At 42.3% G+C, this 26620-nt stretch overlaps 1 protein-coding gene and 1 long non-coding RNA gene across 3 annotated transcripts in view; one reads left to right on the top strand and one right to left on the bottom strand.

The window, feature by feature from the left end:
- The window catches only part of Fcgr1a (Fc gamma receptor Ia), a 28222-nt gene extending 15131 nt beyond the window's left edge, over positions 1-13091 (top strand). Inside the window, exons 2-7 of one of the 2 annotated variants that reach the window (XM_027953775.2) lie at positions 5397-5456; positions 5845-5865; positions 6638-6892; positions 10308-10559; positions 11516-11800; positions 12668-13091. In XM_027953775.2, coding sequence (XP_027809576.2) covers positions 5426-5456; positions 5845-5865; positions 6638-6892; positions 10308-10559; positions 11516-11800; positions 12668-12933 — 1110 coding nt within the window. In that variant the 5' untranslated portion in view covers positions 5397-5425 and the 3' untranslated portion in view covers positions 12934-13091. Of the gene's footprint in view, positions 1-5396; positions 5457-5844; positions 5866-6634; positions 6893-10307; positions 10560-11515; positions 11801-12667 lie in introns of both variants that reach the window. The other variant, XM_027953774.2, reaches the window with a different exon arrangement.
- On the bottom strand, positions 2325-19745 carry LOC114106708 (uncharacterized). The gene is made up of 4 exons (XR_011708973.1): positions 18413-19745; positions 6660-6876; positions 5815-5935; positions 2325-3170 (listed from the first exon to the last, which is right to left on the bottom strand). It is a non-coding gene; the product is annotated as an uncharacterized lncRNA (long non-coding RNA).
- Positions 19746-26620: the final 6875 nt, after the last annotated feature.

Below are 26620 nucleotides of genomic sequence, written 5' to 3'. Positions count from 1 at the left end.
CTAGAACACCGAGAAGTGTGAGAGGCACTCAGTATTGGTCTAAATGGAGGCCATCAGGAGGAGTGGGTAGACGCCCATTTGACAGAAAGGGAAGGATCTGATGAACGGAAGCATCTTGACCATGCCCTGAACTGCATTATGGAAATGGTAGAAAAACCAGGTACTCCATGGCAGTTCTGAGGCACTGTCAGGAATCTAATTGGAAAGAACTCAACTACTGGAAAAGATGACTTAATGAAAAAACAGATGAGGAGAACAGGGACCAAGCTGGTCCCCAGGCAGCATAGCCCTGGGAGTGCAGATTCTCTCAGCAGTGGTAAGGGCAGAGTCTGATGGGAACTCAGAGTAAACATCAGCCTTTGGGTTCCACCTAATATGTGAAATCCATTCTGCTTTAGAGAAAAGAGGTGCTACACTGTGGAGTTAGGGAGAATTGGGTGACTATGAAGAGTAAAGGAAAAATATATGAAGCACTGGTACTTGTCGTATTCAAAAAGTGTTCATCCCCCCCACCCCCAAAAAGAATAAGTTTGATTCATGGGAAGAGGTCAAAATATCAACATTAACAGAAGTTTAGAAGGAGGTGATTCTAGCCCTTTGGATGATTTTGAGAGATTTAAGACATCACTGGAGGAAGTAATTGAAGATGTATTGGGAATAACAAAAGAACTAGAATTAGAAATAGATCCTGATGACTAAATTGCTGCAATCTCAATTAAGTCTTTAATCGGTGAAGATAAGTGCTTATCTTATGGATAAGCAAAGAGATACAATTCACTCCTGGTGAAAATGCTGTGAACATTGTTCAAGTGGCACTAAAAGAGTTAGAATATTACATAAACTTAGTGAATAAAGCAAAAACAGAGCTGACTTCAATTTTGAGAGTTCTATCAAACAGCATCACCTGCTACAGAGAAATCTTTGTGAAAGGAAGAGCCAGTCAATGCAGCAAAATGGTCTTATTTTAAGAAATTGCAGTGGTCATTTCGGTCCTCAGCAACTACCACCCTGATTGTGAGCAAACCTAAACAGTGAAACAAGACCTTCCACCAGCAAAGAAATTGTGATTCACTGAAGGTTCAGATGATCATTAGCATGTTTTAGCAATACAGTATTTTAAAATTAATGATGGCTTTTCAGCCATAATTTTCAGTCATAATGCTATTGCATATTTAATAGACTATAGCATAGTGTGAACATAAATTTCATAAGCACTGAGAAACCAAAAAAATCCATGTGTCTCACTTTATTATAATATTTGCTTCATTTTGGTGGTATGGAAATAAAACCCCCAATATGCCTTTATACACATACACACTTTTAGGAAGATAGCCTCCAAGATCTCTGTGAGACATATATGAATAAAAATATGCAAAGTTATTAAGGAAAGCAAAATAATTGAACATATACCAGGTTCATAGTTTGTAAGACTCAATGACATAAAGATACAAACCCTCTCCAAATTAATTTACATATTCAATATAATTCTGATCTAAGTCCCAACAAATATTAATAAATTTGATGAGTTGATACAGATAGGTATGTTAATGAGCAAAAATCCACGAATAACCATGACATCCTGAAGATGAGTAAGTTAGGGATACATACATGACCATACCTGAAGATATGTTATAAATCTGTAGTATTAAGATGATGTGGTATGGGGACAGGGAAAGCAAATTGCCTGTGAAATTGCATAGACTCCAGTCAGAATTACACACACACACACTATATATATATATATACACACACACAGTATGTGTATATATAAACACATAATTATATATGATAAATACAATTATATATATTATGATAGTTTTTATCAGAATTTCCAATTACGTACTTTAAATGATGCTGAGACAACTGGTTATGTGTGTATGTATGTATATGTAGTGTGTGTGTGTGTGTGTGTGTGTGGTGTATATGTGTATATAATACATATGTATAATAAAAGAAATTGGATACCTACCTTACCACCATATATAGATATAATTTACAGACAGATTGGAGACTAAAGTTTAAAATAAAAAATTTGAAACTTTTAGAAGAAAATACATTGAAATAGACTTTTTAAGCAAGACAAAATACTATCCATAAAATAAAATATTGATAAATGTGACTACATCAAAACTAAGAACTTTTGTACGGGAAAAGATAACATAAGAAAATCAGGAAGAAATAATTTCAGTATAAATAATCCACAAGGGTTTGTATATAGACTAAAATTTTAAACTGCTACAAATCAGTATGAAAAAGGCAAAAGTGCACAAAGTGAGTAAAATAAAAGCTAAAGACGTATTTCATTTAAAAAAACTACATAGCTAGTGAATAAATATAGGATAAATTGTTCAACTTTATTAATAAACAGGGAAATTAAAATTAAGAGTACTGTGGGTCTGTTTTATAAACTATAGATTTGGGGAGAGGGACTAAAAGTCTCATTACAATATTAAGTATTGACAATATTACAATATTGGATTTAGCAAAATAGAAATCCCTATTTTTTATTTTTCATTCTAATTTACAGAAGAATGCATTATAATTCATATTACACATACAGAGCACATATTTTCAGATCTCTGGTTGTATACAAAGTATATTCACACCATTCATGTCTTTATACATAATCATAGCATAACTATCTGACATACAGTACAAATATTGGTAGACTGAGGGTAAAAAAATCAAGGCTCTAATTAAATCTATAATGCTACTTGTCATCATTATTTTATTCCCTGCCAATGAGATTGCAACGATGATGATAATCTGACATAAAAGATGACAATAATCTTTTATCCAAAAGAAAAAATTTAAACTTTCTTTGAGCAGTGTTGATTTTAGATATGTGTCCTAAGGAAATAATAAGTCAAATGTTTAAAGGTATTGCAAAGCGGATCATAACAAAAAGTTAGAAATATACTCTGTGTCCATGAAGAAAGGTTGATGAAAGAAATTATGGTACATCTGTATAGTAGCTAACTTTGGAGACAAAATAGTATAAGAGTTATGAACGTCTTTGAAGGTAAATCTCATTGATCTGAGGCTTCTCTCATCTCTCTCAGAACATCTTGAGTTCCTCTCAGGTCTTCCTTGTTTTCCACTTCTGTCAGTCAGCTATCACTGTGTGACACAGGGTCACATGAGCATTGGAAGGCTCTTGTCTCATGCACCTGAAGAATGAAGTATTCAGACAATGGAGGGTAAGAATTCAGTAGCGGATTTACTAGAAGCAAGCAAGGAAAGCTCCCACCGCATGGGAGGGGCACTGTCAGTGGCTCTTTAGGGATTTTTATATTGTTTTGATGAAGGACTAACCTTTCATTGGAGAGTCCTCCTTGATCTCTTTCTCTGATTCAATTAAAGATGTACAATTTTAATTTCTTATTCCCATAATGGGATGATTTATGTGTTTGTTAATCTGAATTTGCCCTGTATTTGTTCCATAAAACGAAAAGTTGCTTGGGTTTAAAACAGCTTCTTGGGGTTGACTAATGGTAGGGTAGTGGGGCCTTCCAGATAGGGAGTTTAAAACCAACAACAAAAAAGCTTTAGCGAGATCAAAATTTAGGGTTTTAATCTGGGGTGGTGGTCCTGTGTCAACTATAATAATCTTAAAATCTCAGTGGCATGCAACAGTAAGCATGTATTTTTCACTTGCATGTTTGCAGGGTAACTGAAGCAGCTCTACTTTAGGCTACTATGGCTAGAACAGCTCACTTCACACTATGGCTGGCTAGCCAGAGAATCTTCTCATCATGACAATCACAGAAGCACAAGAGAGTGAGAGATAATGTGTGAAGCTTCCTTAGAACTTCCAGATCTTGCCCAGCACAGTGGTGCATGCCTATGATCCCAGCAACTGAGACAGGAGGATTGCAAGTTTGAGCAACTAAATGAGACTTTGTCTCAAAATAAAAAAAAAAGGGTCTGGGGATATAGCTCAGTGGTAAAGTACCCTGGGTTCGATCCTGTATACAAAAACAAAAACAAAATAAATTCTGGTTCTAAGCTAGTAGTGCAATGTTGTTTCCACCCACATTCCAGTCTAGTGAAAATCACACAGATGAGCCATAGTCAAGAGTCAGGGAGGTATCCTCAGCCTCTCATGGGGCTATGAAGACAGTGTAGACTGAGGTGAAAAAAATCAAGGCTGTAATTAAATCTGTAATGTTACTTGTCATCATTTTTTTATTCCCTGCCAGTGAGATTGCTACCCAAGTTCCTCTTGCATTTATTCAACTCATTCTAGTTTCTTTTTATCTCCCTTTATTTCTTGACAGACTGCCTAAAAACTTCTCTATATCTTTACAACCCTACCTCAGGAACCAACTCACTTTGGTGGCACAGAGTTTTCTAAATCTACTGTAAAGCTTCCTTCTTAGGGATATTTCCTAAGGAATAGGTAGGAGTTATTTGTCTTTGCCACCATATTTACATTAAACATTTAATTTTGGGCTGGGGTTGTGGCTCAGCTGTAGAGCAGTTGCCTAGCATGTGCGAGGCCCTGGGTTAGATCCTCAGCACCACATAAAAATAAATAAAATAAAGGTATTGTGTCCAACTACAACTAAAAAATAAATATTTTAGAAAAACATTTAATTTCTTTGCATTTGGCCAAGATAAACAGTACACACTCATGATATCTTAAGCTCATAATCAGGAGGATGGCATTTTACATCTTTTTGCTAAAATGGAACACTAATCCTTCCTACTCCCCAGAGGAGCAAAGGCTGGCTTTGTATTAAGGGAACTCTCAAATGTGAGCAACTCTTTATATGCCTCATGAAAGTTGACATAGGATCTTCTGGGTTCAAATGATCGAACATTAGCCAGGCCTTGAACCAATTATTAAAGTGGTGTTTTTCATAGTTTAATCCTAAGAAACAGAGGAAGAATAATCAAAATAAAATGTCATTAAAACTTTAGCCCTTCCCCTGGATTTAAGAGTTCATAACCCCAAACCAGAACTTCACACTGAGAGAGATGGGCTAAGGAACAGGAGAATGGGGAGTACATGCTTCAAGAATTAGGGATAGGGCTGGGTTATGGCTCAGTGGTTGAACGTTTGCTTACCTCATAAAAACAAAACAAAATAAAGGTATTGTGGCCTTGGATGTAGCTCAGTGGCAAAGCCCTGAGTTCAACCCCCAGTAAAAAAAAAAAAAAATAACCCCACCAAAATAATAATAATAATAATAATAATAATAATAATAATAATAAAAGGTATTGTGTCCATCTAAAACTAAAAATATATATTTATATATGTAAAGAATTAGGGATGTACTTCCCAGAAAATGGTCATGATGAAAGTGGTCAGAAAAGGCGATTTCCTTCCTCTTTTCTAATCTTGGCTCCAAATCCCCAGTAAAACTTCTTTGGTGTCTTGCATGTTTCAGATTTTACTGCTCACCAGCTTGGAGGTGATATGTGGCTCTTGACAGCTCTGCTCCTTTGGGGTAAGTTGGGCTCAGAGAGGGTGGGCTAGACGGGCATGGATTCTGGCTTTGGATCAACATTTTTTGTCTTCCTTGGATATGTTGGGTTAGAACTCATGAGTATAAAGATAATTGTATCTGTGCTTTGATGCTTTATTGGTGCTTATTATATCAAAAGGGTGGGAAGGGGGACCCTGAGATACAATTAGACTGAAAACCCCATATCAAAATAAAGTTTCATCAATAATCATCAGTTCTGCTGGTACTTGATATTTGGAAAGAGGGATAGTTTAAGTCAAGAGACCTAAACTGGCCCCCCAGAGTCTACATTAGCTCTGTCTCTCCAATTCTTCCTGTCTCATCATCTCCCACTAATCACCTGATGTCTCTGTTCTCCCATCCTTTGCAGTTCCAGTTGGTGGGCAAGTGGGTAAGTGATCGCTACCTCAGATTCTCCTCTTATGCCATTGTCTTTCTTCCAAAGGATGAGTTCCATTAACCTAAAGAAGAGAGAATAGAGAGAGCATAGACAGAAGAAAGACTTATAAACTATGTATATGCAGAGTGTGAAATGATTTGTCAGTTTTCTTTCCAAGGCTTCTAAGGCTTTCTGAATGAGCCCCGACTGAGGCCCTAAATGCCTAAATGTGCTTATGAGAGCGGAAATGGCCAGAATTGCGAAAACACAAAGGCAGCTGGGCTGGGTTTTCAACATCCCTTGGGGCAATCCCTGTTACAAGAAAGCTAAATCAGTTTTTTCTCCTCAGAGAGAGCCAGGCAGGTACTGAAGGCTTCAAAGGGAGGCATTTGAGCCTCCATTTCCAAAGCAGAAGCCTATGAAGGTCTGTGCTTTACCCTCAGAAACAGTATAACCCTGAGGACAAGGACACTGACCCCTGACAGTCTGCACTGGTTTAGAACTTGCTTCACTAGGAGAATTAGGAAGATCTAAATCAGTAATCCATCCTCAGGAACCCCAAATCTCTAACACCCCAATTAGGATTTAATAATAAAAACAGAGCTCTCTACAGCAGGAGCTCGACACTTTTAAAGTCTGGCTCTTGTGGGCTCCTGCTTGCCTATTTTTTAAACTAATCTAAATACACAACTTTTCCTTGTGCTGTCCACAAAACCTCACCAACCACTCGGAGCCCTTCCTTTCACTCCACTTTTTGTTTTGCTTTGGTTTTATCCCCAAGCAGACCCCACAAAGGCAGTGATCACCTTGCAGCCTCCGTGGGTAAGTGTGTTCCAAGATGAACAGGTCACCTTATTGTGTGAGGGGCCACAACGGCCTGGAGACAACTCCACACGGTGGTTTCTCAACGGCACAGCCATTCAGACCTTGACCTCCAAGTACAGCATCACTGCAGCGAGGGTCAGTGAGAGTGGTGAATACAGGTGCCAGACAGGTCTCTCAGTGCCAAGTGACCCTGTGCAGCTGGAAATCCGCAGAGGTGAGTGTGGCATGGAGCAGGAGGGATGGAAATCACAGGGCCTTCCTGTGTGTTCTCCTGTGCACCAACAGCAGCCCAGTGGGGCCAGCTGTGAGTAGGGTGTCCAGAGGAAAATGCAGACTCTAATATTTTATCGTTAGTTGACATTTATGCCATCACATAGTAAATAATGATAGTTCAGACAAACGTACAATGATAAACAGTGAAAAGTCTCCCTCCAACCCCAAAATCCTAGTCCCACAGTCACCTTCCACTAAAGCAAAACTATTAATATATATGTAAACTTTTTTATATGGTACTGGGGATTGAACCCAAGGCATTGTGAACACTCTACCACTGAGATACACCTCCAGCCCTATATCTAAACTTAAAATTAAAACTGTGATTGTTACGGGCTGGGGTTATAGCTCAGTGGCAGAGTGCTTGTCTAGCATATGTGAGGCCCTGGGTTCAATCCTCAGCACCACATAAAAATAAATAAATGAAAGAAAGGAAGGAAGGAAGGAAGAAAGAAAGAAAGAAAGGTATTGTGTCCAACTATAGCTAAAAGACAAATATAAAAAACTGTGATTGTTAGAATACTCTATGTATTGTCTTATATCTTACTTTTGTCACCGAAAAAGGAGGTCTGTTTATATTAATAAAGAAGTCTTCTACATGTCTGCTCTATGACTGTAATATGAGTAATGTAACCATTCTGCCTATTAGTACTAAGGTTTTCCTACTCTTCTACTTCTATAAACAGTACTGCAATAAACATCTTATACATAGAGTCTGTGGCCCATTTCAAAGTGTAGTTCTAAGATATTCTAGATGTGGAATTACATGAGACTTTAATGAATAGAAGCAGGAAAATAAACCTGCCACCCTTTTCAATCTGTAGCAAATTTCTATTTCCTAGAGATGGAGGGGGAAATGTTTTATTACTCAGGACAAAACACCCAAATGTATTATTTAGTTAGTCAAAAGCAATAAGCTCAAACTTCTTTGTAATTGATAATGCCAAAGGTAATGCATGTTAGCGGCAGAATCACATGTAAGCAGACTCAGTTGCTTTCAGAGGAAATGTGATCTAGTTGAGGAAGTGTTGAGAATGTCTAGGGAAAGCTAGGTGTTCTTCCTGTGTCCCTCAGGACTCTGGGAATAAGTTCTTAAGATGCAGATATGAGGGGAGAAGCCAGGGAGCTGACAGAGATATTTCAACAAGAGATTTTGTGTAGTTTGAGCAGAAGCAGAAGTTTTTCTTGGGTCAAGTGACCAAAAAAAAAAAAAAAAAAAGACTAGGCCTGTGAAGAGCCCATTTTCTTTCTTTCTTTGAAGGAGAGCTCACATGTAGCAAACCCTACTCACAGCTGGCCGGCCCTCTGGGCTGCTGTTGGTGCACAGGACCTAAGTGCACATCTCAGTGAATGGCCACCATGTAAACGCCTCCCAGAGCAAGAAACAGAACATTTCCAGAACCAAGAAACTTTTTCTTGCCCTTTTCTAGTCACTACTCCCCAAGACCGACTTCACATAAATGGCTACAGTATGGTACCTGTCATGCTCTTTTGTGTCTGGCTTCTTTTTGTCAACATTAAAATTGTGAAATTTACACATGTTGTGAAGTTGAAGTTCACAGTTCTCATTACTTATTTATATTTTTCTATTCTACTGATAGATTCTTGAGTTGTTTCCAGCTTGGGCTTTTTACCAATAGTACTGCTATGGACATTTTTTTACATGTCTTTTGGTGCACATAGATATATGTATCTGTTGGAAAATGCCTAATAGTGTACTTGCCAGTCACGAAATATGTACGTAATCAACTTTAGTAGATATATTGCTAAACAGGTTTTCAGAGTCCTAATACCAATTTTTTACTCTGACAGTATGAGAAGTTTTGTTCCTCTCCATCTTTATCAGTATTAGGAGTTTTCTGTATTTTTCATTTTTGCCATCCTGGTGGAGGTATAACAATATCACACTATGGTTTTAATTTGTATTTCCTTGATGACTATGCTATTGACTATTTTTTCACATATTTATTACCTATTTGGATATTCTCTTTTGTAAAGTATCTAATAAGGTCTTTTCACCAATTTTTCTTTTGTCTTTTTCTTATCGACTTATATAGTTCTTTATTTGTTATGGCTAAGAGTCAAGTGTTGCAATTATCTTCTACCACTCCGTGGCTTGCCTTTTCACTACCTTTGTTTGTTTGTTTGTTTAATGAACAAATGGTCTTAATTTTATTACAGTACAATACACCAAGTTTGGGGGCTGTTGTTCCCTATGCCTTATTTTTAAAAACACTTTTTTCCACAATTATTCAACAGTGGGGGATTCAGTTACAGTTACATTGATGGTCAGTCACTTCAGTTAAATCTGTGGACACTGAGACCAAGAAATACAGCTGATTGGTGGACCCAGGCCTACCCATGTGGCTTGGAATGAATGTCCTCTTTCTACTTCAAGGTCATGAACGTGGAGGAATAGTGTTTGAGTGGGAAAATTAGTAGAATATGTCTGCTAAAAGCTGCATCCCACAAATTTTTGATGAAATATTCTCAGTGTCATAAGTTAGAATTTTAAAATTTCTATTGTGATTTCTTTCTTTTTTGTTACTTCTAAATTATTTACAAGATTTTGGAGAGTGGCTTTATTGGTTACTAACTGTATAACATTTTAGTCAGATTTTGTGTAAAATATAGGATCAGTTTCTTGGTATTTGTTGAAAATTGCTTTGTCGCTTAGCACATGCTCAATTTTTTAACTGTTGCATGTATGTTTGAAAAGTATATGAATCTTCTCTTTTCTGTGGTGCAGCAGTCCACAAAAATCAAATCTGTTAATTGTGTCATTCAAGCATTCTCTAATATCACTAGTGTTTTGGCAGTTTCTGATGGAGGTGTGTCAAAATCTCCCACTGATATATTTAGAAACAGTATAGTGGGATCCATGAGTGTTATTGGATATAATTATCATGAATTATTGTCATGCTACATACAGCATTGGAACACCTGCCTTCTATTCTTAGATCTAAGTTCTGGAGGGTGGAAAATTATATTGTCTCTCCTCCTTTTACCCCAGGGATTTCATCTTTATTGAACCAAACCAATTGTCCCTGGGGAAGGAAAAAAATAAAGGTGCAGAGTTGTGACTCACTGGTGACATCTTAGAATTCTTGACTCAATCAATTTCTCAGATCTGGAAAGGGAAGATAAGAAAGGGCTTTGTGCACAGCTTCTGGTAAAGATTACCTTTCTTTCTACCAAAGCGAAAGATATTTGAGGAATGAGACACAGGCCTCAGATTTAGCCGAGTTCTGAATTTGGAATGTTGCAAGGAGAAAATGATAGGTCCCCAGGGTGAAGATTTGGCCTTCTTGTACCTCCTTCACTATATGCATACATTTGTGGTCCACATTTTTCAGATTGGCTGCTACTCCAGATCTCTAGCAGAGTCTTCACTGAAGGAGAACCTCTGACTTTGAGGTGTCATGCATGGAAGAATAATCTGGTGTACAATGTACTTTTCTACCAAAATGGCAAAGCTTTTCAGTTTTCTCCTCTGAATTCTGAACTTACCATTCAGAAAACCAACACAAGTCACAATGGCGTCTATCACTGCTCAGGCATGGGAAGACATCGCTACACATCAGGGGGAGTAACCGTCACTGTGAAAGGTACTGTACCTGAACAGTTCTAGAACTATAGTTGTAAGGACCAGAGAGAATGAAAATCATCTAAAAATCTCACTTAAATTTTTAAGTGAAGAAACTGAGTTCTAGAGTGGCAAATTGCATCACTGAAGGCCACCAATGACCAGTAGCTTGGTTAGGACCAGAACTGAGGTCTCTAGGTCCCAGTCCATTGCTCTTTCCAATATATCACAGTGCCCTATCAATAACTGCAGGAGTTAATGTCAAAGTCAGGGCATAGGAAAGATTCATTTCATTAATTTTGTTTTAGTCACAAAGAATAGAGATTCACTCAAGGTGGCTAAGGAAGTTATTAGAAAATAATCCAATGGAATTTCATGAATACATCAGGAATTTCATGAAAGGAAAACATTAGGAATCGGTCAGCCTTCCATCTGTCTCAGGGACATTGTGGCCCTTCTGTCCCACTTCTTTCTAAGCATCTGTACATGAAACAGCTTCCCGTGTTCTAGTTTCCACATGGCCCTTATTCTCATTCTTCCATGGTCTTTTTTCTTAGTATTCACAATCAGTAGCAACTTTTTTTCTGTCTGAAAAAAAAAAGTCCCTTCCTGTAGGAAAGAAATTTTACTGACCCAGATTTTCTTTTGAGTCAGGGACACAAGTGTGATTCATTAAACTCCCTGGGTAGACTGTGCCAAAGGTATGGTTATATTATAAACAAATGGCCATTCAGGGAAGCATGAACTGTGTAGAGTATTATCAACAGGACGGGAGCAAGCTGGCAACCGTGATTATGTATATTAGAAAAACCCAAGAATGCGTCTCTGTTACAAATGGGAAAAAATATGCCTTATGGATGCATTCTCTTGGGGCAAGTTTCCCAAGGGGTTGGGAGGGTATGTCTTTTGTGAAAAGAACCTTAACCTGGGGGTGCTCTACCACTGAGCTGCAACCTGTCCCCATCACGTTCTCTTTAGAGCTATTTTCAGTTCCTGTGCTGAGAGCATCCTTGTCACTCCCCCTCCTGGAGGGGAACCTGGTCACCCTGAGCTGTGAAACCACGCTGCTCCCAGAGAGGGCTGGCTTGCAGCTGTACTACTCCTTCTACGTGGGCAGCAAGACCCTCGTGGACAGAAATGCATCCTCCGAGTACCAGATTCTAACTGCTAGAAGAGAGGACTCTGGTTCCTACTGGTGTGAGGCAGTCACAGAAGATGGGAACGTACTGAAGCGCAGCCCTGCCTTGGAGCTTCAAGTGCTGGGTGAGAGAGAAGATGGGCCGCTGCTGACAAGGGAGAAGGGGCTCCCTTTTCTCTTGTGGGGTTGAGGCTTGTTCGAGGGCTTTGTGGCCCAGCCAGGAGGAGGAAATCTCTTTAGGAAAAGCCTACAGACAGGCCTTTCCATTCCTCATTCAGAACTCACTATTCTCATCACGAATTTCATGAATTTTTCTTTCTTTTTTTCTTTCCTTCATCATTCTTCCTTTTCTTCCCCTTCTTCATTTTCTATTGTCCTTCCTCCCCTCTCACTCCACCTCCTTCCTTCCCTTTTCTGCCCTTCCCTTCTCTCCCCCTCATCAACAATATATTGAGTTCCTCCTATTTACTGCCCTAGGTCTGGGGATATGAACACACGAGGTGTGGTTTTTAAGTTTTATTTTTGTGGATTGAACTGGGGGTGCTCTACCACTGAGCTACACCCCCAGCCCATTCCCAAACATGAGATCCTCCTTCCTGAGCCCACCTGAATTGCTGTGATTACAGGCATGTGCCACCATGCCCAGCTGGGGGTATAGTTTTTGAATCAAATAATTTTCATGGTCGATTTATGAGCACAAAACTACCTGCTCAAGTGTTGATTTAATTGAGGTGTAAGGATTGTGAGCTTGGGAACAAAGACTCTTCAAGGGAAAAGTTAATCTTCAAGCATTAAATGGCATAGAGATAGCAGTTATCTCTGAATCTAGCGTAAGACCACCAGCAGGGTTCCTCCAGTCCCTTCCTGTCCCCTGAACTCATCAGCACCTCCACTGGGGGTAGGTGCTCCAGCCTCACTCATTTTTTTCTTCCACACATAAGTCAGTCAGACCCCTCTGGCTTCTGACAGTATCTTTTCTCTCTCTGTTTCAGGCCTCCCGTTGCCAACTCCTGTCTGGTTTAACATCCTTTTCTATCTATCAGTGGGAATAATATTTTTGGTGAACACTGTTCTCTGTGTGATGATACATAAAGAACTGCAAAGAAAGAAAAAATGGAATTTAGACGTTTCTTTGGCTTCAGATTCTGGGAAGAAAGTAACTTCCCACCTTCAAAAAGATAGATATTTAGAAGAAGAGGTGAATTGTCTGGAACAACAAGAACAGCCTCAAGAAAAAGCACAGCAGAAGAATCCCTAGGAAGGAGGACAGTGGCAACTCAGGGGCGGCCATAGATCTGGACTGCCACTGTCCCTTCCTCTCTATGGGAGCACTGAGGCACAAACTCCCAAAAGTTGAAGTGCACTATGTGGGTCCCATGGCACATAACTGTTAAATAAAGAAAATACATGAGCTGACTTCAATTGAGACATATTTGGAATTTTGGTAATCAGAGATGATTTGAATTGAGATCTACTCCAAAGAAATCTTTAAAAATTTGGAGGTTTAAAAATTTGGAGGTTAAGTCCAATCTGGTTATCCTGTGAGGTAGTTTGAAAAATAGTATACTTCTGAGAACAAGATAAAACGGTGAGGTTGTGCATATGTGCAAGAGATTAAGACAGAGAAGAAGATAGAATGAGAGAAAGAGGGAGATAGGAAGAGATATTCAGAGATGGGTGAGGGGATTTCAGGAAGACCAGGAAATTGTGTAGACTAAAAGGAAGGAAATAGAACTTACAAATGACCTCTGAGGAGCTGAGGGAATGAGAAAGCTCACCCCTGTGGGTTAGGATAGTTGCTTCTTGGCTTTTTCTTTTGGTTAGCCAACAGAGAATGTTTCCAGTCATGTCAAAGAGATAGAAGAGATGAACATGAAAGAGATATTCATGACGAGAAATGGGCATGTTATTCATTTGGAAGTTTCTTGTAATCTCTTTAAATCTAGAGACACCAGAAGTCCTGCCTATCCATTCCTGTCTCCTGCCTTATAGGAAGGCAGAATGTAAACCCAGATCTCCAAGCAAGGAGAAGTTTCAAATAAGGGAAAGCAGTGATATCATAAGGTACTGGCCCTTGCTACCAGAGATTTGATTTCCCCTTCTGACTTTCTGAATGATCACTAAAAATATGCTGCTCTTCCACCTGGACTAAAGTTTGGGAACAAGATATTTCTCACTACTCTACGACATAGCTGACATAAAAACAGAAATATGGGAATAGGACTTTATAGAAGGAAGGTGTGGGGGAAGGGTAACTAGCATAGAAATGTGACTCTAGATCATTTGGTTTTTACAGAACATGGCTCATATGACAGATGAGGCTCGTCCCTACCGAGTATCCATCTTGGCCCCATGTGGTGGGATTCACCTCAGCACCAGCCACCGGGGACCCTCCCTGTGTCAACTCTGTCACTGGGACAAGTTAGAGGAGGAAAGACCCACTGGGGCTCATGGTTTCAGGAGTCCACAGTCAGCCGGCTCCACTCCGTGGCTGTGGGCCTGTGCTGAGAGCGTCATGGGGAGGGTGTGGCTGAGGAGAGCTGCTCACCTCGTGGGAGATGGGCAGTAAAGAGAGAGGCAGCAGGGAGGGGCCGGAGACAAGATATAGGCCCCCATGTCACAGTCCCCAGGATCCACTCCTTTTAACCAAGTCCCGCCTCCTGCAGTTTCCACCACTTCCCAAAGATCCATTCAAATTATTAATCCGTCAGTGGATTAATCTACTGGTTGAGGTTAAAGCCCTCATGAACCAATCATTTCCTAAAAGTCCCACCTCTGCATATTGCTACACTGGGGACCAAGCCTTCAACATATGAGCCTATGGGGGACAGTCCAGATGCTAACCATCACAATTCCCAAGCAAGTTGGTACTTGAAGTCGATGAACATCACCGTGGCCAACTGCTTTCCGCATCTGTAGACAAAAAGAATATTCTTCCCTTTAACCTTCAAAAATATAATAATTATCACCTCCGTAGAAGCACAGCAATTCCAACGTGTTCAAAAGAAAGGGTTGCATGTCATGGCAGGAGTTTGCTGACTGCACATAATAGTTGGCCTATGGCCGGGGAAAGCAGGGGAGTTAGAACTGTAGGGGATGAGCCCTTAGGAAAGAGAACCAAGGGCTGGCCAAGGAACACTCTGCAGGAAACTCCTTCCTGAGGAACTGAGAACTGAAGCAGAAGAGATTCACACCCAGAAGGGAGACCTCTGTCTACCCCCAGAGAGAGGATAAAATTTTGGGAAAGTACTCCCCAGGGGCATAAGGTGGAATGGGGACGGGGCAAACAGGAATACAGACAGAGCACTGTGGCCGGGAGGGCGGGGGAGGGGGCGCTGGAACAAGGCCAGTTATTACCAAAGCATAAAGTGCTCTCTCTTTCCCACTCTCTTTTGTGTTTGCTGTCCAAATTTTTCCACACTTCTTTGTCACATTTGTTTCTTGTGATAATTTACTACTTAAACAACTTATTTGGTTAAACCAATTTCTTAATTGAAAAATTTGCTTTCCTGTCTACCCCCTTATTTCTGGATTTTAGCTATATCAGGACTAGGTTCTTAGAGTCCCCCATACTGGGCCCTTATGCCCATTCCAGCCTGTACCACCCAAAAATCTGAGCCTAGTAGGGAGCTGGGGTGACCTGCTCAAGGCACAGCTGGAAGGTACAGTTAAGGGACCGTCCTCCACAATGCCATATGTGCACTGTGTCTCTAGCAGGAAGACTGTGAGTCCAAGAGCCAAGCAGTAGATGGTATTTCCATTTACTGTCACTCCTAATGACCCACTGAGGGACTTGAATGCTCCCTATCCTTACAACTCCTGACCAGCGGGGTTAGGGATTCTAGTCCCCTATGGGGGCATGACACAGCCTGAGTCCAGTGGAATTATAACCCTTAGCTGATGCCTGGGTTCTTTGGGTTTCTTTTGTCTATGAACCAACAGGCAAGAAGAGTAGTCACTGTCTTAATAGGAATGACTGATCCTGATCAGCAGGAGATGGGCTGCTACTTACAATGGAGATAGAAATATGAATGGAACCAAAGTGATCTACTTGGTGCCTCATATTATTCCCTTTCCCATTGGTGACTTTAAGTAGACAGGTGCAGCAAATACAGACTTAGAAGAGCGTAGTGACCAGGCACTCAGGCCCTTTGGGATCTGGATTGTGATACCAGGTTAGCCTCTGAGGCAATGAGTAGCTATTGTGACCCTGAAATCCAAGTGCCACAGCAGGTGCTGTAGTTTGTCCCACCAACCCATTTTCCATCAGGAAGAAAATCCCAGAAGAATTCTGAAAGAGGATCTTCCCAAATATTTTTGGAGAAGTGGATCCAGATGGCACAGGAGCGCCCAGTGGTAGATGTAGAGATGTACTGCCCAAACCCTTCCAAGAAAGAACTTGGTGACGGCCTCAGCAGACAGCCTACAGCTGTTAGTTAGCACCTTCAGGGTCTGCCTCAGCTTCCTCCCTGCGAATCCCACCCTTTGTGGAGCAGCCTGTATCTCCTGCCTCAACAAAGCAGCACAGGCCTGTGGGCAATAGTCCTTAAGTTCTTTGCCAGTTCCACTGGGCACTCTGCAGGCTGATTCTCCCTGCTAGCCCTACTTCCTACTCTTCCTTTCACAGGTGTTCACCCCTTGTAAATTCCTTGCACTCCAAACTGTTTTAGCATCTACTTTCAGAGAATCCAACCTGAAACAGTTTTATATGCCACAGCAACAATTTATAGTCTTTGGAGTCTTGTAAGACCTCTTTGGTCAAATAATACTTTGAGACACATTTATTTTAACATAGTACACAAATTAGTTACAGAAAAAAAAATACATACATGGTGCTATTTGGTACAGGAGAGCAAGCTTGATATTCCTGTGATTCCAGTTTAAAACCTTATCAAATCAGATTTATTTTTGTACTGGGGATTGTGCTTTACCACAGAGCTACATCCCCAGATCTTTTAATTTTTTTTGAGACAATGTCTCACTAAGTTGCTGAGGGTATTGCTAAATTGCTGAGGCTGGCCTTGAACTTGCAGTACTCTTGCCTCAGCCTCCCAAGTTGCTGCGATTACAGGCATGTGCCACCATGCCCAGAGCTTCAGATCAGATCTTTAAAAGTTGATTTATGATGTAAAATATTTTCTCTCCTTCTCACTGAAAGGGAGAGAGAGACTAGGGTTGTGGCTCAGCGGCAGAGTGCTTGTCTAGCACACGTGAGGCACTGGGTTCGATCCTCAGCACCACATAAAATTAAATAAAATAAAAGTGTTGTGACTAACTACAACTAAAAAATATTAAATAAAAAAAGAATATGGAAAAAAGAAAGGGAGAGGGAACATTTTCATTTGCTTCTGATTGTACTTCTGTGAATTATAGTCTCGCTTTTTGAAGTCGGAATTGGGAATTTCACTGGTTGTCATTTGAAGCAAAATTCAAGACAGCTAATTTTACTGACAGAAATCAAGAAATGAAGCATTATAAACTAGAGTTAAGTCCTTATGGGTTTTCCCATCTTACACTTAGGGATAAAGATAGGTATTAGAAAAGAATATGTTGGTGCATGTTGAGATGTTCTGAATACTAGTGTATTGCAGATAGGTGGGGCAGAATTCATGAACATTTTAAAGATCTTGCCTTTTTAAAAATTTTTTAAGATTTATTTTTTTTAGTTTTCGGCGGACACAACATCTTTGTTTGTATGTGGTGCTGAGGATCGAACCCGGGCTGCACGCATGCCAAGCGAGCACGCTACCACATGAGCCACATCCCCAGCCCTTGCCTTTTCTTTATTATTAAATAAACAAAAACCAAACAAACAAAAACCCAATTAGCTCCAAGAGAGAGTCTTATGAAAGCAAGTCAAAGATAATGTAAGTAAGAAATATTAATACAACTTCACTTTATTTCATCTAAGCAACAAGCATATGCACAGCCCAGTACCTGCTCTATTCACTGGTGAATCAGGCTGTGTCAGGATAGCTGGATTATGTTAAGGTAACAAACAACTTCCTAGTCTCAGCATCTTCTCAAAATTTCTTATTTTATTTTTTAGTGCATTATAGTTATATATTAGTGGGGTTCATTTAGACACATACACAAATGCATATAATATAGTTTTCTCTATTTCAATCTCCAGTGCTACCCCCCCTTCTCTCCCTTCTTCCCCTGCCTTGATCCCTTTCCATCTTAAAACAAGTTTGTTTTTCATTCCTGTTACATCAGAGTCAGCTGAGGGGGCTGATGAAAGCACCGTTGTCTGGAACACAGCCAGTTGTGTTAGAGAACATCTCAAATCAGGAATTCAGTGTTTCATCCCAGAAATGACACACAATATTTCACTTTTGACTCATTGGTCAGACTTATTTATATAGCTCAACCCAACCACAAAGAGGATGTTAAAATCCTACAGTAGGCATAAACAAGAAGCTGGAAATATTGTGTGAACGGCATAAATGCTACTTTAAAAAGCATTTGAGATATATAAAAGCATGCTGGCTTCAAAGAGCAGTGTCCTAGTGATAGGGGACAGACAGATGCAAACGGTAGGAATACGAGTTAAGGGAATAATTCTATAAAATGGGCCCACTTTCCTGGCTCCCACATGCTTTCTTTTCCAAGAAATTTACCTGCAGCCCTGCCTGACCTAAGGGGACAGGATATGTCACGTTTCTCAGCCAACTACCTGTTATCTACCTGCAGTACTGCAGGCTCAAAATAATATCAATAAGAAGTCAACTTACCCTGAAGGGAGAGACTTTTGTGACCTTTTCACAGACCAGATCCCAGAACTCAGGAAGATAGGGATAATTCCTCCTAACCATAATACCTATAAGAATTTGTGGATAAGAATCCAATTAGAACCAGTCAGCATGGGCCATCTCGACCTAGAGTTATCATGGCAGTGGGGACTTGAAAGTCTGATGTCATCCTGCTGTCAGTCAAAGTCAAGAAGTGGACCTGGGTGGGACTCTGGAAACTTTCCTGGGATCCCCAATGAAGCAGGAGTGCAGGAGAGGCACACTGTCCCTCTCCTGTCTGAGAGGACCCACTGTCTCCTTTGAGAGTATCCCTTTCTCTTCTATCCCTTCAGTAAACTCTTGCCTGTAAATTTGAGCAACGTGTCTGAAATCTTTCTGACTTGATGACAACAATCCAGGTTCCTCATGTTGCCTCGGTTTCCAGGAAGGGCCCAGCCCTATAACACCAACATTTTCATCACTCTCAGTAAAGGGAAACTGGTATCTCGACCTCACCCCTGGTTCAGTCTATTTCTCAGTTGCATATCCAAGGAGATGAAAAGACCTTTTTACTTGTGACAAATCAACATTATAAGTCAAAGTATCTGTACTGAAGGTGTTTCATATTTTCTTATATAATTTAGAAAAATTGTTTGAGTTTTAAAAAAATCATTAGATACTGTACTTTGCAAATCTGCTTGCTGTCACCAATCATTTCTATGTTCCGAAGAGGGATGTGTTAATAGATTCTGCTGTAAATAACCTACTTAACGGTCATTCATACACTATTTTGAGTTTGAAAGGAAAGTGACCACAACACTCTGAGCAACCAAGAGATATTTATTGCAGCGGTGTCTGATTAACAGGGAAGGGAGATGAAAAGAGAGTGAGAGAAAGAGAGCTAGCAGGGAAAGAGAGAGGGAAGGAGAGAGCAAAGCGCGTGCAAGAGAACAGGGGAAAGAGAGAAAAGAGCGAAAGCGAGAGGGGGGCGGGGGCTGGCAGGAGAGCGTTTTTTTATAGCCCAAATCTAATGGGGTCTCTGGGTCTGCACGCTGCCTTGTTGGCCTTCAGTGATTGGATCACACAGTACTTGCTAAGGGTGTCACCTTCTGCCTTCATGCAGCCAGGGTGGGGCCAGATGTGGGTTGCCCTTGCACCAGACAGGTGGGGGCTGAGTGTTCACCCTTGAGTGGGAGCTGAGTGTTCAGCCCTGAGTGGGGCTGTTCACCCTTGAGGGGGGCTGAGTGCTCACCCATGAGTGGGGCTGAATGCTCAGCCTTGAGTGGAGGCTGAGTGTTCACCCTTGAGTGGGGTTGAGTGTTCATCCTTGAGTGGGGGCTGAGGGTTCACCCTTGAGTGGGGGCTGAGGGTTCACCCCTGAGTGGGGCTGAGGGTTCACCCCTGAGTGGGGCTGAGGGTTCACCCTTGAGTGGGGGCTGAGTGCTCAGCCTTGAGTGGGGCTGAGTGTTCACCCCTGAGTGGGGCTGAGGGTTCAGCCTTGAGTAGGGCTGAGTGCTCACCCTGAGTGGCGGCTGAGTGTTCACCCCTGAGTGGGGCTGAGTGCTCAGCCCTGAGTGGGGCTGAGGGTTCACCCCTGAGTGGGGCTGAGTGTTCACCCTTGAGTGGGGCTGAGTGCTCACCCCTGAGTGGGGCTGAGGGTTCACCCTTGAGTGGGGCTGAGTGCTCAGCCCTGAGTGGGGGCTGAGGGTTCACCCCTGAGTGGGGCTGAGGGTTCAGCCCTGAGTGGGGGCTGAGGGTTCACCCCTGAGTGGGGCTGAGGGTTCACCCCTGAGTGGGGCTGAGTGCTCAGCCTTGAGTGGGGCTGAGTGTTCACCTTTGAGTGGGGGCTGAGTGCTCACCCCTGAGTGGGGCTGAGTGCTCACCCCTGAGTGGGACTGAGTGCTCACCCTTGAGTGGGGGCTGAGTGCTCAGCCCTAAGTGGGGCTGAGTGTTCACCCTTGAGTGGGGCTGAGTGTTCACCCTTGAGTGGGGGCTGAGTGTTCACCCCTGAGTGGGGGCTGAGTGTTCACCCCTGAGTGGGGCTGAGTGCTCACCCTTGAGTGGGGGCTGAGTGCTCAGCCCTAAGTGGGGCTGAGTGTTCACCCTTGAGTGGGGGCTGAGTGCTCAGCCCTGAGTGGGGCTGAGTGTTCACCCTTGAGTGGGGCTGAATGCTCACCCTTGAGTGGGGCTGGGTGTTCACCCTTGAGTGGGGCTGAGTGCTCAGCCCTGAGTGGGGCTGAGGGTTCACCCTTGAGTGGGGCTGAGTGCTCAGCCTTGAGTGGGGATTGAGTGTTCACCCCTGAGTGGGGCTGATTGTTCACCCTTGAGTGGGGGCTGAGTGCTCAGCCTTGAGTGGGGTTGAGTGTTCACCCTTGAGTGGGGATTGAGTGTTCACCCCTGAGTGGGGCTGAGGGTTCACCCTTGAGTGGGGCTGAGGGTTCACCCTTGAGTGGGGATTGAGTGTTCACCCCTGAGTGGGGCTGAGGGTTCACCCTTGAGTGGGGCTGAGGGTTCAGCCTTGAGTAGGGCTGAGGGTTCAGCCTTGAGTGGGGCTGAGTGTTCACCCTTGAGTGGGGCTGAGTGTTCACCCTTGAGTGGGGCTGAGGGTTCACCCTTGAGTAGGGCTGAGGGTTCAGCCTTGAGTGGGGTTGAGTGTTCACCCCTGAGTGGGGCTGAGTGTTCACCGGAGTGGGGCTGAGGGTTCAGCCTTGAGTGGGGGCTGAGGGTTCACCCTTGAGTGGGGCTGAGGGTTCACCCTTGAGTGGGGCTGAGTGTTCACCCTTGAGTATAGGCTGAGTGTTCAACCTTGCGTGGGGCTGAGTGTTTAGTTCTGAGTGGGGGCTGAGGGTTCACCCCTGAGTGGGGCTGAGGGTTCAGATTTGAGGCAAATAAGAGATAGGGAACCAGGCGGGTGGGGGCGAGTGTTCAGCCCACCCTGCAGCTAACATTTGTTCAGCCTGCTCCGCCACCAACAGAATTCAACTGAGCTAGAGGCTAGAACCCTGCTCTGGGAGGGCCACCTCACTGCCAGGTGGCTTCTGCACCAGGAATGGTGCTCAGAGTGTGTGGCGGGGAGGACCGCTGGTGCCACCTTGTGGTCGCATGTGTACATTACGGTCTTCACCCCTGGCCGGGGAGGCAGCCAATGCCCCAGCACGCGCTGGCGGGAAAGCTGCCAGGTGATTCTCTCTACAAACTCTCCCTTAAGCCCCAGGAGAAGTTATTTGCTTTCCCAGCGCCAGTTTGAGAGAGAAAGGAGTTCTAGAGTGCGCTCGGTGGCTGGAAGACCTCACAAGGTCGTGCGTGTCCGGAGCAGCACCGACTCCCGGGCACCCCGCAAAACCCCAACCCCAGTATTCATTCCAGGCGGGCAGGTGTGCAAACCAAGCCTGGGGGGCAGTACCGCGAGAAGCCGGGTGCGGCTGGAACCGCTGTCCCCACGCGGGTGGCTAGATGGCCATTCCCTCTTAACCAACCCCGAGCGGCGGGGCGCGGCTCCCCCTGGCGGCCGCCTGTGGGGTTCGCAGCCTCCGCTGCAGGGACTGCGGGGACTGGTGTCCGCTCTGCTGAGGCCCCCGCGGAGACCCGGGGATCGCCAGCCACAGCAAGGAGAGGAGGGTTCTGACCTCCCGCAGGGGACACTCACGGAACGGCCGCAGGAGGCGGCGGCAGGGAGGGTGCTGGCGGGGACGAGGCGGCCGCAGCCTCCCTGTCCGGGAACCCACCTTCTGGCTCCCGCACCCCCAGAGCCCGGGCGCACCACCAGCGGGCCGGCGGGCAGGGAGCCCAGGATGGAGCGTTGTCCCCAAGTGGGTTCGGCAACTGGGGTTTAGTCCCCAAGGATCCGGGATCTACCTATCCTGGGTGGGAAAGCCTCCCTGGACTGAGATCCAGTTCCTAAAGGGACCCGGTGCAGGACGTGGGTCTTGTTTTTGTGCTTTGGTGCGGCCGGGCGGGGCGGGGGCAGGGTAAGTGGTGTCCTTTATGGTCCCAGGGGCAACACCCAGGGCCGCTTAGACCCAGGGAAGCTTCACCTGTAAGGGTCTTGGACCTATCCTGTAATCCCTGGGTCTTTCAAGCCTAAATACAACGTCCCGGAGTGGACAGGTGGGGAACAGAACCAGCAACTGGTTAAGAGGAGGTGGGTCAGTTGAGGTCAGTTTCTCACCTTCCAGACTTGGTGTGGAAAACTTCAAACTCATTCAAAGACCACGGGAGTCCAGACCCACTTCAGAGCACTCGGAGTTTCCTAGCCTGAGAAGGCACCCCTGAAGCAGACCAACTGGTTTGGGGTAAAACAGAAATAGTTGGGTCCATCCTGGGTCTTCCCTGGCTCAGTGCATTTAGGATTTAGGGATTTTCCCGGAAAGACCAAGGATTAGCCCAATCAATCTAGTGGATCTAGGCCTGAGAATAGACAGAATTAAGACACAGCTGGCAGATGCAGAGAGGGGGTTGACAGTCCTCACTTCCATAGGCTTAGCTGTAGGCAGACCCAGGGGGCTAGAGAGGGACAACAATGGAAAGCAAGGAAACAAATTTAGGAATCCAGGTGTGACATATGGCATTTTGAACTAGCAGGTAACAGTGGAGCTACTGAGAAGTCAATTTAGAATATGTTTCATTGGAAGTGTCAACAAAGCTTCTGATTACTTAGAGGTAGGGTATATAAGAAAGAGAAGAATGGGGGACAACTCAAATTTTGACTCAAAGCATAAAAACAAATAAGTAAAATAAAGATATTGTGTCCAATTGCAACTAAAAAATATTTTTTTAAAAACCCTGCATATTAGCTGGGGGCAGTGTTAGAATTTTCTCTCTAGAAGTATTAGATTTATTCCTATATCCTTCATTTCTGTGAGTTATTATAAATGGTATAGTTAGAATCTTTAAGAAGTCATTATTACCAGTTCCATAGCAATAATAGTATAAAAACTAGCCCTAAAAAACCTGCATATTGGGGCTGGAGCTGGGGCTCAGCTATAGAGCGCTCACCTAACATGTGCGAGGCACTGGGTTCCATACTCAGCGCCACATAAAAACAAATAAATAAAATAAAGGTATTGTGTCCAATTACAACTAAAATATATATTTTTTATAAAACCCTGCATATTAGCTGGGGGCAGTGGCGCATGCGTGTAATCCCAGCAGCACAGAAAGGCAGGAAAATTGAGTTCAAAGCCAGCCTCAGCAACTTAGCAAGACCCTAAGCAACTCAGTGAAACCCTGTTTCTAAATAAAGTATAAAAAAGGGCTGGGAATGTAGTTCAGTGGTTAAGCACCCCTGGGTTCAATCCCTGGTACCAAAAACAAACAAAAAAACTGTATATTATACTTGGCAAGGAAAGTAGGATGTTGTTCTCTCCCAATCCCCACAAAAACAAAGAAAACCTTAGTAAGTTGAAAATCTGGTACTCCATGAGGTCTTTGGGGGGGGTTTGGGATATAGACTTGCTAATGCACATTTGCAGTAAAATAGGAGCCAATAAAATTGCTGTCTTCTTTATGTTTTGTTTCTAAATATGGGATCAGAACCCTTGAAGGGTAAGAAACTCATCTTTCAGCCTGTTTTTTTTTTTTTCCATTTCCATATTACTTTAAGCACATACTACTCCTTACCCTTAAGACTTAAAAAGAATAAAAAAGTATAAATTGTGGAGAGGGTGCATATGTTAAAGGGAAAGATTGCATGACATGATATGGGAATTAATGAACAAGGAAAATCTCTAAGAAAAGCTAGAAATAATTGATTCAGGCCTTCTGGAAAAATAAAATTCCCCAAACGTGGTATTTGCTAAGAATACAATTTAATTTCAAGGAAGCAATGAAGGTCTCCAGTGAAACAGCACTTATCCTAACCCAGCTGTGACTCTGAAGTCCATTTCTAGAAGGGCAGAGAAAGACCTTAAGTAGAAGAAACAGGCATTTACATAAACAGGTTTACAAATACCACACTTCTTTTGGAAAATAATCATTTTCTAACTTTAATTCAACCACATCTTAAAATTTCACAAGCTTTGATTATAATATACTAGAATTCATTTTTTTTTTTTTAAACAAAGGATTGAACCCAGGGACATTTAACCACAGAGCCATATTCCCAGCCCTTTTTCGTACTTTACCTTGGAGACAGGGTCTCACTTAGAGCCCCATTAAATTGCCAAGGCTGGCTTGGAACTCATGATCCTTCTGCCTCAGCCTCCAGAGCTGCTGGAATTATAGGTGTGTGCCGCAGTCCGGCTGCAGCAAAATAACCAGGGGGGTGACGAATAACTTGTGTACCTTGATACAGCAGGAGTAGGAGCCATTTATTGCAGGACAGGAGCAGTATTTATACATTCCACACAGCTTATCTAATTAACATAAACTAGATACATCAGTCAGCCAATCAGGAATCTCCACACTTAATGGCTCGCTTTTGTTACTTCTCAAACCACTCCCTCTGGCATTTTGCCAGGCACCATCCAGACTTGTTTAGGAACTCTAACATTCCCTTGGCAAAATGCCAGGTGTTATTTTGACTTGTTTACAGACTCCAACAGGTGTGTATCATCACCCCCAGCTAGAATTCAAACCTTAACATTTTACTTACTAGTTTCTTGAGTTGCAACTTCTTATCTTTGCTCCTTCTGTGAAATCTATATTATGTATGTAATAACAATTAAACCTTATTTTTTCAATCCCTTAATTATTTGCCTTACATGGATTATTTCACTTAACCTTCCTGTTGCTGTCATTACTTTACAATATCAGTGGAGAAGTAAGACATCAATCTTCACCCCCTTCCCCAACAAAAAAAAAAGATCTGCAGATCTTTTAATTTACCTAATACATTCTCTCCCCTCATAGTTTTAAATGCATTTAAGAGAAAATAAGGTCTGGGCCTATATTAAGGGTAGATCTTTGATTATCTTTTTAGTTTCTCTAATAATTATTGTTTATTTATGTGTTTGTTTTTCTAGGAGCAACTGTGCTAATTTGTAGGAAAAAGTTAAAATTTTGCTTACATTTGCAAATAAATTCACATAAAAAATACACATATATAGCCAGGTACACATATAATCCCAGTTACTAAGGAAGCTAAGGCAGGAGGATCCCAAGTTTGAGGTCAGCCTCAGCAATTCACCTAGACCCTATTTAAAAGCAGAATTCATATCATTTTTAATTTCTTCTATATTTAATGTTACTTTTTATGTGCCTTTTCTCTTTGAATGTTAAATTTACTAAAGAATGCTTTATTTTTCTGAGAACAACCTTTGGTTTTATTGATTAATCTTGATGGAATAGGGAAGTATGATCTACCCCCATTGATTCTGCTTTTATTTAAATTTATTCCTTCTACCCTCATGTTTTCCTATTGTTCCTTTATTAGTTTAATTCTTGTTAGTTTTTTTATATTTATTTTTTAATTGTAGGTGGATACAATATCTCTATTTTTATGTGGTGCTGAGGATCGAACCCTGTGCCCCACACATGCTAGGTGAGTGCTCTACCTCTGAGCCACAACCCCAGCCCTTTTTTTTTTTTTTAAATCAGGGATTGAACCCAGGGGCACTTAACCACTAAGTCACATCCCCAGTCCCCCTCCCCACTTCTTAAACATTTTTTATTTTGAGACAAGGTCTTGCTAAGTTGCTTAGGGCAAGGCTAAGTTGCTGAGGCTGGCTTTGAACCTTCAATCCTTTGGCCTCAGCCTTTAATCCATTTTAAATAGTTCTTATTTTCTCTTAAATGCATTCCAAAACTATGAATTTCTTCTATCATACAGATTGTTACTTATAAAAAGTATCTATTTTTTTAAATCCTCTTAACCTATATGCTTTCTTTTAAGAGTATAGATTCAGGAGAATATGCTTATTTGTTTCATTGCTTTATAATCAGTGAATATATACCCTGGTATGGTTTCAGATTTTCAAAATGCGTTGAGATTTAATTTGCCCTCTTGCTCATGGTCAATTTTTGTTATTATACCATGAAATCTGAAAATAATGTAACTTTCCCATTTTTAAAACAAAATCACATAGTATGTATAATTATGGTTAATCTCATTGACCATGTTTATCTGTCAATTCCTGAGGACTGTATTAAAATTAATTACTGTGATTGTTGACCTAAAAAAATCCTTGTAGGCCGGGTGTGGTGGTGTATGCTTGTAATCCCAGAGGTTTGGTACTGGAGGCTGAAGCAAGAGGATCTCGTGTTCAAAGCCAG

Source organism: Marmota flaviventris, chromosome 10 (assembly GCF_047511675.1).
Source record: "Marmota flaviventris isolate mMarFla1 chromosome 10, mMarFla1.hap1, whole genome shotgun sequence".
Lineage (NCBI taxonomy): Eukaryota > Metazoa > Chordata > Mammalia > Rodentia > Sciuridae > Marmota > Marmota flaviventris.
The sequence above is the reverse complement of the archived record's forward strand: the minus strand, read 5'-3'. Positions and strand labels throughout refer to the sequence as shown.